The sequence below is a fragment of the Odontesthes bonariensis genome, chromosome 2 (genome assembly GCF_027942865.1).
Source record: "Odontesthes bonariensis isolate fOdoBon6 chromosome 2, fOdoBon6.hap1, whole genome shotgun sequence".
NCBI lineage: Eukaryota > Metazoa > Chordata > Actinopteri > Atheriniformes > Atherinopsidae > Odontesthes > Odontesthes bonariensis.
The window spans coordinates 44,098,988-44,112,000 of NC_134507.1; the positions used below are offsets into that span (position 1 = coordinate 44,098,988).

General features: G+C 49.2%; 1 protein-coding gene across 1 annotated transcript in view; it reads left to right on the top strand.

Annotated features, from left to right (window-relative positions):
• Positions 1-13,013, top strand: part of ttc27 (tetratricopeptide repeat domain 27) — a 111,210-nt gene that overhangs the window by 9,493 nt on the left and 88,704 nt on the right. Inside the window, exons 2-3 of the mRNA XM_075482108.1 lie at positions 7,629-7,812; positions 9,299-9,422. Coding sequence (XP_075338223.1) covers positions 7,629-7,812; positions 9,299-9,422 — 308 coding nt within the window. The remainder of the gene's footprint in view (positions 1-7,628; positions 7,813-9,298; positions 9,423-13,013) is intronic.

Genomic DNA, 13,013 nt, shown 5'->3' on the forward strand with positions numbered 1-13,013 from the left:
GTGTTAGTTCTGAGTCTCCTCGCTGTGGGGAGTACACACGAAGTGCCAGCAAGCGTCAGAACCTCTGTTTCAAGTACTCCCCTTTTTAATATATATCCCCCTATCCGTTTTTGTGAAAAAGTGACGTCACTTTTTCAGAAATCGCCCCCCCCCCCGCACCCAAGTCCACAGCCACTCCGTTTCAGACACGCCCCTTCGGCAATAAACAGGAACAGGTGAGCCTTCCAAGGCTGTGAAAGCGGACTACGATCGTTACATATTCTTCCCCCGGAAAGCAATGTTTGCGATCAATGGCTTTTATTTATTTTTAACAGCATCCCCAACCGCCGACTTTTCCTTTGCTCTGCGCATTTCACGGACTACAGTTTCACAAAGCTCCGTTCCGAGCAGCTCATGGTCAGTTCCGACAGGGACAGACCCAGACTGCAGCGAGTTATGAGCTCGCTGCGCGCTCGCTGCAGTCTGGGTCTCGCTCCGGTGATCAGCTGCACCTCCCCAGGACTATGGGGCGAGCAGGTCGGATCACAGCTGACCCTTCTCACGCTGCACATGGACTATTTGCATGAGGCTTCGGTCCATTCGGACCAGAACCTCCCGTCACAAAAACAGTTTTTTCCCCCTTGCAGTCGGACTTATGAACACTTCATAATCACCTCATAACCTGCCCCAGTCACTTTACCATCATTAAAATGAAGCTGCACTGTTGTTGCTCTGTATATTGGATACTGTGTATTGTTGTACACACCTTGTACATTTTATATTCATATATTTTTATTCTTTATTTTTTATCCTATGTTACATGTTTGAACCTTACGCCGCAGCAAATTCCTAGTTAGTGAACACTGTTCACTAACAATGGCAATAAAACGAATTCTGATTCTTATGAGCTTTCTTTTCAGTCAGTGTATTACTCTATAGCCCTTGTTTTCCCATAATTGCTGCCATTGAATTGGCACACCTGAAGACTGTCTGAAATTTCATTCTACGTGTGGCCACCCTCAGGGATTAACTCCCCCATAACTCCAGAGCCTTCCTCCTCCTTGTACTCCCCATCTCCTTTCTGTGCTATTATGGGACCTCATGGGTTTCATTAGATCAACAGCGAGATGAAAATCTCACTCACACACCAACCTTACCACAAGTCCCCCCATAAATACTTACTAAAGCCAAGGGTACAGTTAAAGGTTCTTGTTATTGACTTGGAGGTATGTGCAAGCGGATGAGAAATCTTTCTTCATGTGAGAATGTGAGGCAATGTTTGGTGTCAGAGGTTGATGGTGCACAGTTTGTGAAGGTTGCCTTTTACTAATGTAAGTAATGTAATTATCTGAACACTGCAAAACTGATGGTTCAAGAGCCATGTGATTGGTCAGGTGTTCAAAGGTGATTATCTCATTTCAGTGGGATCTCTTATTTCCCCCTCTCACCTCCCTCTCTGGGGCTTTTGTGGGATGCTCCCTGGCAGGCTCATACTGCCTGACTAAGGAGAAGAGCCACTCAAACTCTAACTCTGAATGTTAGTGTTAATGCTGGTTCTAACAAAAAAGAGTCGGAGCACACAGTGCATGGCAGTTAGTTGTGGATGTGGCTGCATAATTGTTGTCAGGTCCAGGTATCTATACTGAAACATGTCGGCTGCTGAAAGTGCTCACAAAGGGCACAGTTGAAGAAAATCTGATCGATTGATCAGATTTTCAGGTTAGACCTGGGGTCTAACCTGGGGAACTAACCTGGGGCACTAACCTGGGGCACTAACCTAACCTGGGGTCTAACCTGGGGAACTAACCTGGGGCACTAACCTAACCTGGGGTCTAACCTGGGGAACTAACCTGGGGCACTAACCTAACCTGGGGCCCTAACCTAACCTGGGGTCTAACTTGGGGTCTAACCTGGGGTCTAACCTGGGGAACTAACCTGGGGCACTAACCTAACCTGGGGTCTAACCTGGGGCACTAACCTAACCTGGGCTCTAACCTGGGGCCCTAACCTGGGGAACTAAACTAACCTGGGGTCTAACCTGGGGAACTAATCTAACCTGGGGCGCTAACCTGGGGAACTAATCTAACCTGGGGCGCTAACCTGGGGTCTAACATGGGGAACTAACCTGGGGCACTAACCTAACCTGGGGTCTAACCTGGGGCACTAACCTAACCTGGGGCTCTAACCTGGGGCCCTAACCTAACCTGGGGCACTAACCTAACCTGGGCTCTAACCTGGGGCACTAACCTAACCTGGGGCGCTAACCTGGGGTCTAACCTGCGGCACTAACCTAACCTGGGGCGCTAACCTGGGGAACTAATCTAACCTGGGGCGCTAACCTGGGGAACTAATCTAACCTGGGGTGCTAACCTGGGGTCTAACATGGGGAACTAACCTGGGGCACTAACCTAACCTGGGGTCTAACCTGGGGCTCTAACCTGGGGCCCTAACCTAACCTGGGGCACTAACCTAACCTGGGCTCTAACCTGGGGCCCTAACCTGGGGTCTAACCTGGGGCACTAACCTAACCTGGGGCGCTAACCTGGGGTCTAACCTGCGGCACTAACCTAACCTGGGGCGCTAACCTGGGGTCTAACCTGGGGAACTAACCTGGGGCACTAACCTAACCTGGGGTCTAACCTGGGGTCTAACCTGGGGATCTAACCTGGGGCACTAACCTAACCTGGGGCCCTAACCTGGGGAACTAACCTAACCTGGGGCGCTAACCTAACCTGGGGCGCTAACCTAACCTGGGGCACTAACCTAACCTGGGGGGCTAACCTGGGGCACTAACATAACCTGGGGCACTAACATAACCTGGGGCGCTAACCTGGGGAAGCAGAAAAGTGGCCGATGGCAGTGGCGTCTTACACTGTGCCCCACCACTCTGTGCCCCACCACTCTGTGCCCCACCACTCTGTGCCCCACCACTCTGCGCCCCACCACTCTGGGCCCCACCACTCTGTGCCCCACCACACTGTGCCCCACCACTCTGCGCCCCACCACTCTGCGCCCCACCACTCTGTGCCCCACCACTCTGCGCCCCACCACTCTGTGCCCCACCACTCTGTGCCCCACCACTCTGTGCCCCACCACTCTGCGCCCCACCACTCTGCGCCCCACCACTCTGCGCCCCACCACTCTGGGCCCCACCACTCTGCGCCCCACCACACTGTGCCCCACCACTCTGCGCCCCACCACTCTGCGCCCCACCACTCTGAGCCCCACCACTCTGCGCCCCACCACTCTGCGCCCCACCACTCTGCGCCCCACCACACTGCGCCCCACCACTCTGCGCCCCACCACTCTGCGCCCCACCACACTGTGCCCCACCACTCTGCGCCCCACCACTCTGCGCCCCACCACTCTGCGCCCCACCACTTTGCATAAATGTTTTAAGAATAGTTTTGTTCCTGGTGGTCCTACAGTACCACCGTGTTCCCTTGCCCGGACGCGGGTCACCGGGGCCTCCCCCTGGAGCCAGGCCCAGGGGTGGGGCCCGCCGGCGAGCGCCTGGTGGCCGGGTCTGTGCCCGTGGGGCTCGGTCGGGCACAGCCCGAAGAAACGACACGGGTCCCCCTTCCTACGGGCTCACCACCCGTGGGAGGGGCCATGGGGGTCGGGTGCAATGTGAGCTGGGCGGCAGCCGAAGGCAGGGACCTTGGCGGTCTGATCCTCGGCTACTGAAGCTGGCTCTTGGGACGTGGAACGTCACCTCTCTGCTGGGGAAGGAGCCTGAGCTGGTGCGCGAGGCTGAGCGGTTCCGGCTAGATATAGTCGGACTCACCTCGACGCATGGCTTGGGCTCCGGAACCAGCCTCCTCGAGAGGGGTTGGACTCTCTTCCACTCTGGAGTTGCCCGCGGTGAGAGGCGTAAAGCAGGTGTGGGCATACTTATCGCCCCCCAGCTGTGCGCCTGTACATTGGGGTTTACCCCGGTAGACGAGAGGGTAGCCTCCCTCCGCCTTAGGGTGGGGGGACGGGTCCTGAGTGTTGTTTGTGCTTATGCACCGAACGGCAGTTCAGAGTACCCACCCTTTTTGGAGTCCCTGGAGGAGGCACTAGAGAGTGCTCCTCCGGGAGACTCCCTCGTCCTGCTGGGGGACTTCAATGCTCACGTGGGCAATGACAGTGAGACCTGGAGGGGCGTGATTGGGAGGAACGGCCCCCCCGATCTGAATCAGAGTGGTGTTTTGTTGTTGGACTTCTGTGCTCGTCACGGATTGTCCATAACGAACACCATGTTCAGGCATAAGGGTGTCCATATGTGCACTTGGCACCAGGACACCCTAGGCCGCAGCTCGATGATCGACTTTGTAGTCGTATCATCGGACTTGCGGCCGTATGTCCTGGACACTCGGGTGAAGAGAGGGGCGGAGCTGTCAACTGATCACCACCTGGTGGTGAGTTGGCTCCGCTGGTGGGGGAGGAAGCCGGTCAGACCTGGCAGGCCCAAACGTATTGTGAGGGTCTGCTGGGAACGGCTGGCGGAATCCCCTGTAAGGAGGAGTTTCAACTCCCACCTCCGGCAGAGCTTCAACCATGTCCCGGGGGAGGTGGGGGACATTGAGCCCGAATGGGCCATGTTCCGTGCCTCCATTGTTGAGGCGGCCGACCGGAGCTGTGGCCACAAGGTGGTCGGTGCCTGTCGTGGCGGCAATCCCCGAACCCGCTGGTGGACCCCAGTGGTGAGGGAGGCCGTCAAGCTGAAGAAGGAGTCCTATCGGGCCTTTTTGGCCAGTGGGACTCTGGAAGCAGCTGATGGGTACCGACAGGCCAAGCGGAACGCAGCCTCGGCGGTTGCTGAGGCAAAAACTCGGGCTTGGGAGGAGTTCGGGGAGGCCATGGAGAACGATTTCCGGACGGCCTCGAGGAGATTCTGGTCCACCATCCGGCGGCTCAGGGGGGGGAAGCGGTGCATCGTCAACACCGTGTATGGTGAGGGCGGGGCTCTGCTGACTTCAACTAGGGACGTCGTGAGTCGGTGGGGGGAGTACTTCGAGGGCCTCCTCAATCCTACCGACACGCCTTCCGATGAGGAAGCAGAGTTGGGGAGCTCGGACGTGGGACCTCCCATTTCTGGGGCTGAGGTTGCCGAGGTGGTCAAAAAACTCCTCGGTGGCAAGGCCCCGGGGGTGGATGAGGTCTGTCCTGAGTTCCTCAAGGCTCTGGATGTTGTGGGGCTGTCTTGGTTGACACGCCTCTGCAGCATCGCGTGGACATCGGGGGCAGTGCCTCTGGACTGGCAGATCGGGGTGGTGGTCCCCCTCTTTAAAAAGGGGGACCGGAGGGTGTGTTCCAACTATAGGGGGATCACACTCCTCAGCCTCCCTGGTAAGGTCTTTTCGGGGGTACTGGAGAGGAGGATCCGCCGGATAGTCGAATCTCGGATTCAGGAGGTGCAGTGTGGTTTTCGTCCTGGCCGTGGAACAGTGGACCAGCTCTATACCCTCAGCAGGATCCTGGAGGGAGCATGGGAGTTCGCCCAACCGGTCTACATGTGTTTTGTGGACTTGGAGAAGGCGTTCGACCGTGTCCCTCGGGGACTCTTGTGGGGGGTGCTCCGGGAGTATGGAGTGCCGGACTCCTTGATATGGGCTGTTCGGTCTCTGTATGACCGGTGTCAGAGTTTGGTCCGCATTGCCGGCAGTAAGTCGGACATGTTTCCTGTGAGGGTTGGACTCCGTCAGGGCTGCCCTTTGTCACCGATTCTGTTCATAATTTTTATGGACAGAATTTCTAGGCGCAGCCAGGGCGTTGAGGGGGTCCGGTTTGGCGACCTCAGAATCGGGTCTCTGCTTTTTGCGGACGATTTGGTTCTGTTGGCGTCGTCAGGCCGTGACCTTCAGCTCTCACTGGAGCGGTTCGCAGCCGAGTGTGAAGCGGCTGGGATGACCATCAGCACCTCCAAATCTGAGACCATGGTCTTCAGCCGGAAAAGGGTGGAATGCTCTCTTCGGGTCGGGAATGAGATCCTTCCCCAAGTGGAGGAGTTCAAGTATCTCGGGGTCTTGTTCACGAGTGAGGGACGAATGGAACAGGAGATTGACAGACGGATTGGTGCGGCGTCTGCAGTGATGCGGGCTCTGCACCGGCCCGTCGTGGTGAAGAAGGAGCTGAGCCAGAAGGCGAAGCTCTCGATTTACCGGTCAATCTATGTTCCTACCCTCACCTATGGTCACGAGCTGTGGGTAGTGACCGAAAGAACGAGATCGCGAATACAAGCGGCCGAAATGAGTTTCCTCCGCAGGGTGTCTGGGCTCTCCCTTAGAGATAGGGTGAGAAGCTCGGTCATCCGGGAGGGGCTCGGAGTAGAACCGCTGCTCCTCCGCATCGAGAGGAGTCAGATGAGGTGGCTCGGGCATCTGGTGAGAATGCCTCCTGGACGCCTCCCCGGTGAGGTGTTCCGGGCCCGTCCCACTGGGAGGAGGCCCCGGGGAAGACCCAGGACACGTTGGAGAGACTATGTCTCTCGGCTGGCCTGGGAACGCCTCGGGGTCCCCCCAGAAGAGCTGGAGGAAGTGGCCGGGGACAGGGACGTCTGGGTCTCTTTGCTCAAGCTGCTGCCCCCGCGACCCGATCCCCGGACCAGCGGAAGATAATGGATGGATGGATGGATGGATGGTCCTACAGTACATTTGCACATTTTGACCCTTTACTGGAATTACATGTGAAATACTAAAAATATGGTCTTCTACATTGTGTTAAGTTGGAGTTGCTGACAGTGGTGATGTAAATATGAAACTTAGCTAGAATAAAATATACTTACTGACAAATGTTTGTAGGGGGATGATTTGAGTTTGGTTTCCTTTGACGAACAATTCTAATTATTCATCATAAACATCTGAGTTTTTAGTCCAATGCTCTGTTTTAGTGTGTAGTACAAAGGCTTTAAAAGCTTTATTTTGCTTTTGACCAAAGCTCAATCCCTAAAAGTGCCAAGAACCTGACCTGTAGACATGCCCAACTGTCTGAGGATGAACTGAATGCTCTTCTTAGACAAAAATCTGTCGTTTTGCAAGGGATTCATGACACTCTTTCTCAACTTTTCCAGACTTTGTTATACAGCTTATGACATTTTCTTCTCTGTTCTCTGTCTCTCTGTTATCTCCACCAGGGAACACAAAGCAATCAGTGCTAATGAGCCAAGCCACTTTCCCTCCTCAAATAAAAAGCTAATGAAAGACGGGGAGGTGCTGAGCTTAGCGCCCGGGCAACGCCATCATTTCTGGTTGGCCCTCCAGCTGCCCTCTATCCTTCTATAAATCCACTTTTTTCATCAGTCCAAATATAGTCGCCCTCAGCTTAGCATCCTCATCACACACATGTGCACGGTAACACGGGAGCACCGGCATGCTGAACGCTCACCCTTTGTACGTGTTATCTGTGCTCATTGACTTACTGAAAATATGGAGTTAGACTAAAACTAACAACATCAAAGAGATGGATAATAAAGTTAGCAATAGCTTTGAGGTGGAGCATGACACGGGAAGTTGCTGTAGGGGTATTGTTCATACAAATAAAGCAGTTTTCTCAATTCATATTTTAAAACTATTTTAAAAGACACATTATTTTGAAATGTTATCTTTGTGCAAGAACACTTGGAACCTTCCTCGTTTTTGATTATTATTCTTTAAATGTTCTTTCAGAGGCGGGCTGTCTCCTGCAGTCTTTGTTGGATGGTGACTTTGAGGCAGTTCTGCTGAGCCCACAGGTAACAAATCTGCTCACAGGAGACGGCAGCGACTTTGGAGATGAGGACATTGAGGCCTATCTTGAGAGACGGCTCCTGCTGTATCTGACTGATGGCCCCCATGTTAATCAGACCAACAGGTAAGGTCACTGTCACGCCCAGAGACTCTTGTTTTTAGTTTTCATGTTTAGGTTATGCTTTTGTTTTCAGTCCATCTTTAGTTTTTGTCATGCTTTAGTTTCCCTGCACTCTGTTTATTAGTTCACTCACTTCACCTGTGTTTTTTCCCTCAGCTGCACTCACTCCCCAATCACTCTCACTCCCTATTTAGTTTCCTGCCTCCCCTTTCAGTTTTGCCGGATCTTTGTTGTTGATTGTCACGTTTGCCCTCCTATGCTAAGTTTATTGCTATCCATGTTCCACGTCGTTGTTACCAAGTTAAGTATTTATTTATTCCTTGCCATGTCAAGTATTTTTGTTTGTTCCTTATAGCTACGTTTTTCTCCGGCTCAGCCGCGCTTTATTTTGACTTCTTTTGTTTTTTGAATTAATAAATCTTCCTTATTTTTGAAGTCCGCATCCGTGTCCACCCTTCCTCCCCAAACCTGACAGTCACTATCCAATCAGAAATGCTCCAGGACTTTTCTTGTTAAACATCTTATTCTGGGCTGTATTCTTTAAAGTCATTGTAAATCATTTATTATTTAGGTATTCATGAATTATGCAGAAAGTGGTGATTGAATGCACTTCATTTTTGTCAAAGCAATGGAAAAGCATGCTAACATACTCTACTGATATGGTGAATTTACAAGTGTTATTCAAAAGTGTCCACTGTATTGAGACAAATGCTTAAAGAAATGTGAAAAAAACTGTAAGGTGGTCCTGCATTAATGCAAAGCTGGTGGCTGTGTTGTTGGGGGGGAACTGCTGGTGAAAGGTAGCATGGGATCCAGGATTTTACAAGCTGAAAGGGCTGTAACAGCAGCATGTTATTTTTCCATGATCATGGTGACTTACAAAGGGAAAATGCAGCACATGCAAAGTAATGTGTGTTTGGTGGGGGTTTTAGCCCTCACCTCCGCTTCAAGCTGCATCCGTGTGGTCTCTTTTTATTTTTTTTTAAATAATAATAAATTTAGTCATTTATTATTAGTTAGTAGTTGTATTTTTATTAGAATTGGTATTATTATTGTTGTTGTTGTTAATATACAATCATTGTAAATATTAATAATTTTTTTGAGCTACTTGACTAATTTGAATTTCCCCCATTGGGGGATGAATAAAGTATTTTTCTATTCTACTCTATTCTTTTGCTTCATCATGAATGATTCGTTTCTAATAAGGAGAGCAGAGCACCTTTCTCTTTTAATATCAGGGGAGAACAGTCTGTGCTCTACTCTCATCATGACGAGGTCCATTTCTCCTCACTTTCTCATCCTAACTGAAATACACTAAAGCGTGTCAGTAGTTGTCCCATTTTAAATTTCTCTAAATGTCCACAGGTGGACCTGCAGAGTCCACCTGTAAATTTTAAGAGTTTGTCCACCCAGGAAATATCTTCAGATGTAACTTGTCTGCAGTGTTTCTGTGCTGTAAATCCAGTGTTGCTCATCTCTTCTGCTGCAGGGAGCTGGTGCTGATGGCCCTGGCCGTCTCCTGCCTCCACATGTTTGCCCAGAGTAACTGGACTGGCCCCCCGCTCTGTGTTCACATCTGTGACTTGCTGCCTCCGGCCCTCCTGTCCTCTCAGGTGCGTCTCACACTTCTGTGTTATGTATCGTCCTGTCTTCTGCACTAGTTGTTTTAAAGCTACCACAACTCATATTTTGGGGCCCTCTTTGTGATTTTATTCAGAATTGTGCCCATGTTTTCGTCTTATAATAAACAGACCTTTTCTTATCATAGAGAATAATGTACAGAATATTGGAGTTAAATCAGATCATTTCACTCAATCAAAAGTTTAATGAAGGAAATCTTCTTAATCTGTCCCAATTATCTTCATGAGATCGTCACCTGGAATATGTTTGAGATTAGCCTGAAGCAGCAGCTCAGATTACAGCTCGCAGAACTATAACCAAGGTTGCTGCTGTCTGTTTTTTGAGATTCTAGTCGTAAACCACTTAGTTCAGTAATCTTAACAATCAAAGATGGGTTTCTTTGGCTCACATTGAAGCCTCTTTCACAGATGCTCTGCTTTCCATTAGACTGGTGCCAGCTGAATGTGCCAGTGTCATGTGAATTACCCTCTGGGAGCTTTTCTGCAAGAGAAGACACAATTCCAAATCACTTAAGGGTCTGAACTACTGCAGTCATGTTAACAGACGGACTCAGAGCAGTGGCGAGTTCATGATGTATGATCAGCCATTTCGAGGTGTCTCACAGTTAAATAGATAGCAGCACTGTTCAAACCTTCCTTCACAATCACTCCGGTAAGGACGTCCATCGTACTCAAAGTCGTCGTCCACGTCGTCAAAATCTGATAAATATCCTGCCATGTTGCAAAAAAAACTATCAGCAGCAAACTCCGTGTGAAGGTAGCTGACCGTCACAGAGTGAATTAGCTGTGCTGCAGCGGCGCACAGCGATGACATCATCCCAGTGGATGCGTGTGTAGAAAGCTTCCTATAAGCCCCCCGATAGCCCCGGATAACAACAACATGGCAGCCCTGAGCTAACAGTGCAATAGCACGCACGCATTCATTCATTCATTCATTCATTCATCTTAAAGTATTGGTGAAATAAAGACAGATGCCTTATGCCTTATTCAGAGGCTGTGTTGTCTCTGCCCTGTTCTCTCCCGTTATATGTATATATGTGTGTGTGTGTGTGTGTGTGTGTGTGTGTATATATATATATATATATATATATATATCTGAGTGATCTAAATATCTTCCAAAGGATGCCGACTTTCACCAAACTGTTATCGGTGAGTAGATGAAGGTATTTTATGCCAGAAATAAGGTCCAGGTTTAAAAAAAACTAACTTCCCCTTTTAATATAGCTGCAGATATGTACAAGTACTGCTTACCTATGTGGTACTTTCAAAGCACTGGGTACAGCTGGGGTACAGTACTGGTAGATAAAGTTGAGTAGTTGGCACCGACACTGTGCACTTGTAAAAAAAATTAAATGGTATATCAGTCAGGCAGGTGACACCAGCAGTCGGGGAATGATATTACACAGTATGAATACACACATTCAGTTTTGTGGACATGAATAGGACATATTTGTATAATATTACAAGAGAAAGTGGCTTTATCAGCATCCATGGGGTCTTCTGGACAGGCTGAGGGTAGAAAACAAATGGCTCATCTGAGACTAAACACAGATCCAATGATGTTCTGTACACTGTTTATATGATATACTGTTTTTATCCAACAGAGCTTCAGTGTCATTTTCAGTCCACCACGGCACCGAGACTGCTCCTGTTAAAGTAAGGAGCAGCATCCGATTAAACGGGACTAATGGGAACAATTCTGTCCTGGTCCTACTGGATTTCAGTGCTACATTTGATGTAGTCAACCACAACTTATTGCTCTGCAGTCTGGAAAACTGGCTGAGACTTTCTGTCACAGCACGAAACTGCTTTAAAGTTTAAAATTTTGACTGGTGCACGCCAACGCGGCGCGCCGGCCTTTTATGGTGCACGCAAACGCGTCGCACCGGCCTTTTATGGTGCACGCAAACGCGGCGCGCCGGCCTTTTATGGTGCACGCCAACGCGCCGGCCTTTTATGGTGCACGCCAACGCGTCGCACCGGCCTTTTATGGTGCACGCCAACGCGTCGCACCGGCCTTTTATGGTGCACGCCAACGCGGCGCGCCGGCCTTTTATGGTGCGCGCCACTGAAGCACTTCACTTTCATTTTATCATTCATACATTTATTCATTTTTAAATGTACATTTATTTTTAATGCTTTTATGTTCTCTGTAAAGCACTTTGAATCATCTTTTTGTTGAATGGTGCAATATGAATGCATTTGTCTTGCTTTGCCTAATGTTCAAACGTTTCTTTGTTACTGTGTAATTCTACGGTACTTTAAGGTTATGGGTTGGAGTGTTCAGTCCTGAATTCTCCTGTGCTTATACTGCAATTACAAGGTAACTGGATGTAGGCTTCTCCCTTCCTGGCTTTATAGTAGCATAGTGTGGACAAAGTTTACAGGAGCTGAACTCATCTGATTGTAGAATGATGAAGCAAACATGGTGTTTGGTTTGGATAATTTCACAGTCACAAACACTACGTTAAATGAACTTCAGAACAGAAGTAAATGAGCAAGTTTTATAGAAATTGCATGGTTTGAGAATGACAAAATATTTATTTTTAAGAACAGGTCATCCACGAATAGTTTTTAAGAAAGTGATTATGAAAGATTTTCCTTTCTTTCCCCACGTTGCAGCCAGGCTTTGGGGGCAGTGGGGCTTTGCCTCGTCTCTGACTCCTGTTGTTTGACATCTGGGCTGACAGTGTCCACTCGGTGCTAAGTAAAGATTAGCATCAAGGCTAATGAAGTTCAGGCTCATCCTATGCTAGATTGGTAGTAGCATTGCTACTAACTTAGCTGATTAACTGGACTTAAACAACCTAAAAACAATGGATCTCAAACTAAAGTGACTGCACCTTACTGTGTCTCACATCGGTCAATTATGTGGCAGCAAAATATTTCCAGAGTCATCACTCCTGGTCATCACTTCAGTGAGAGTGCAATCAAATGCAGCTAAAACAGAGCTTGTGTTACCCCCCCAACCACTTTGTACCCACTTTGTATTTGTACGCAAAATCCAAAAATGAATCCAAAAGTAGTGTATAGCTTTTAGCATTTAGCTTTATTTTAAATGTGCTGCCATATGAATGAAAGTGCCATAACATTTGTTGTGCAAACACACTTTTAACATCAGCATCTTTCTGTAGTTTTTATGTAGAAGCCTCGCTCCACTGTCTGTTTCCTTGAATGACTTGCTGCTATCAGTTGTGTGTTTTGCCTTTAAGTGATATTTTAGACTGGAACTACTACGCTGAGAAGACAATTCAACTTGGCAGTGTTTACAGATGACTTTGGTTCTGTCGACTCCGCCGTCTGGAAGAACTTTAAAATGAAAATGGCCGAGTAAAAGTTCCGTACCCTTCTCCATGTTTGGTGGATCCGCCGATTACTTTCTTTTCCGGTTCCGCAGCAGACAGCAGCAGACTTTTACAAAATAAAAGCCTGTGAGCAACAGACTTTTACAATAATAAAATAAATAATATAACAGGGGTGGTCTGTTGCGTAGTGGGTTGAGCAGGCGCCCCATCTACAAGAGGCTATAGTCCTCGATGCAGCTGGCCCCGGTTCAAGTCCCGC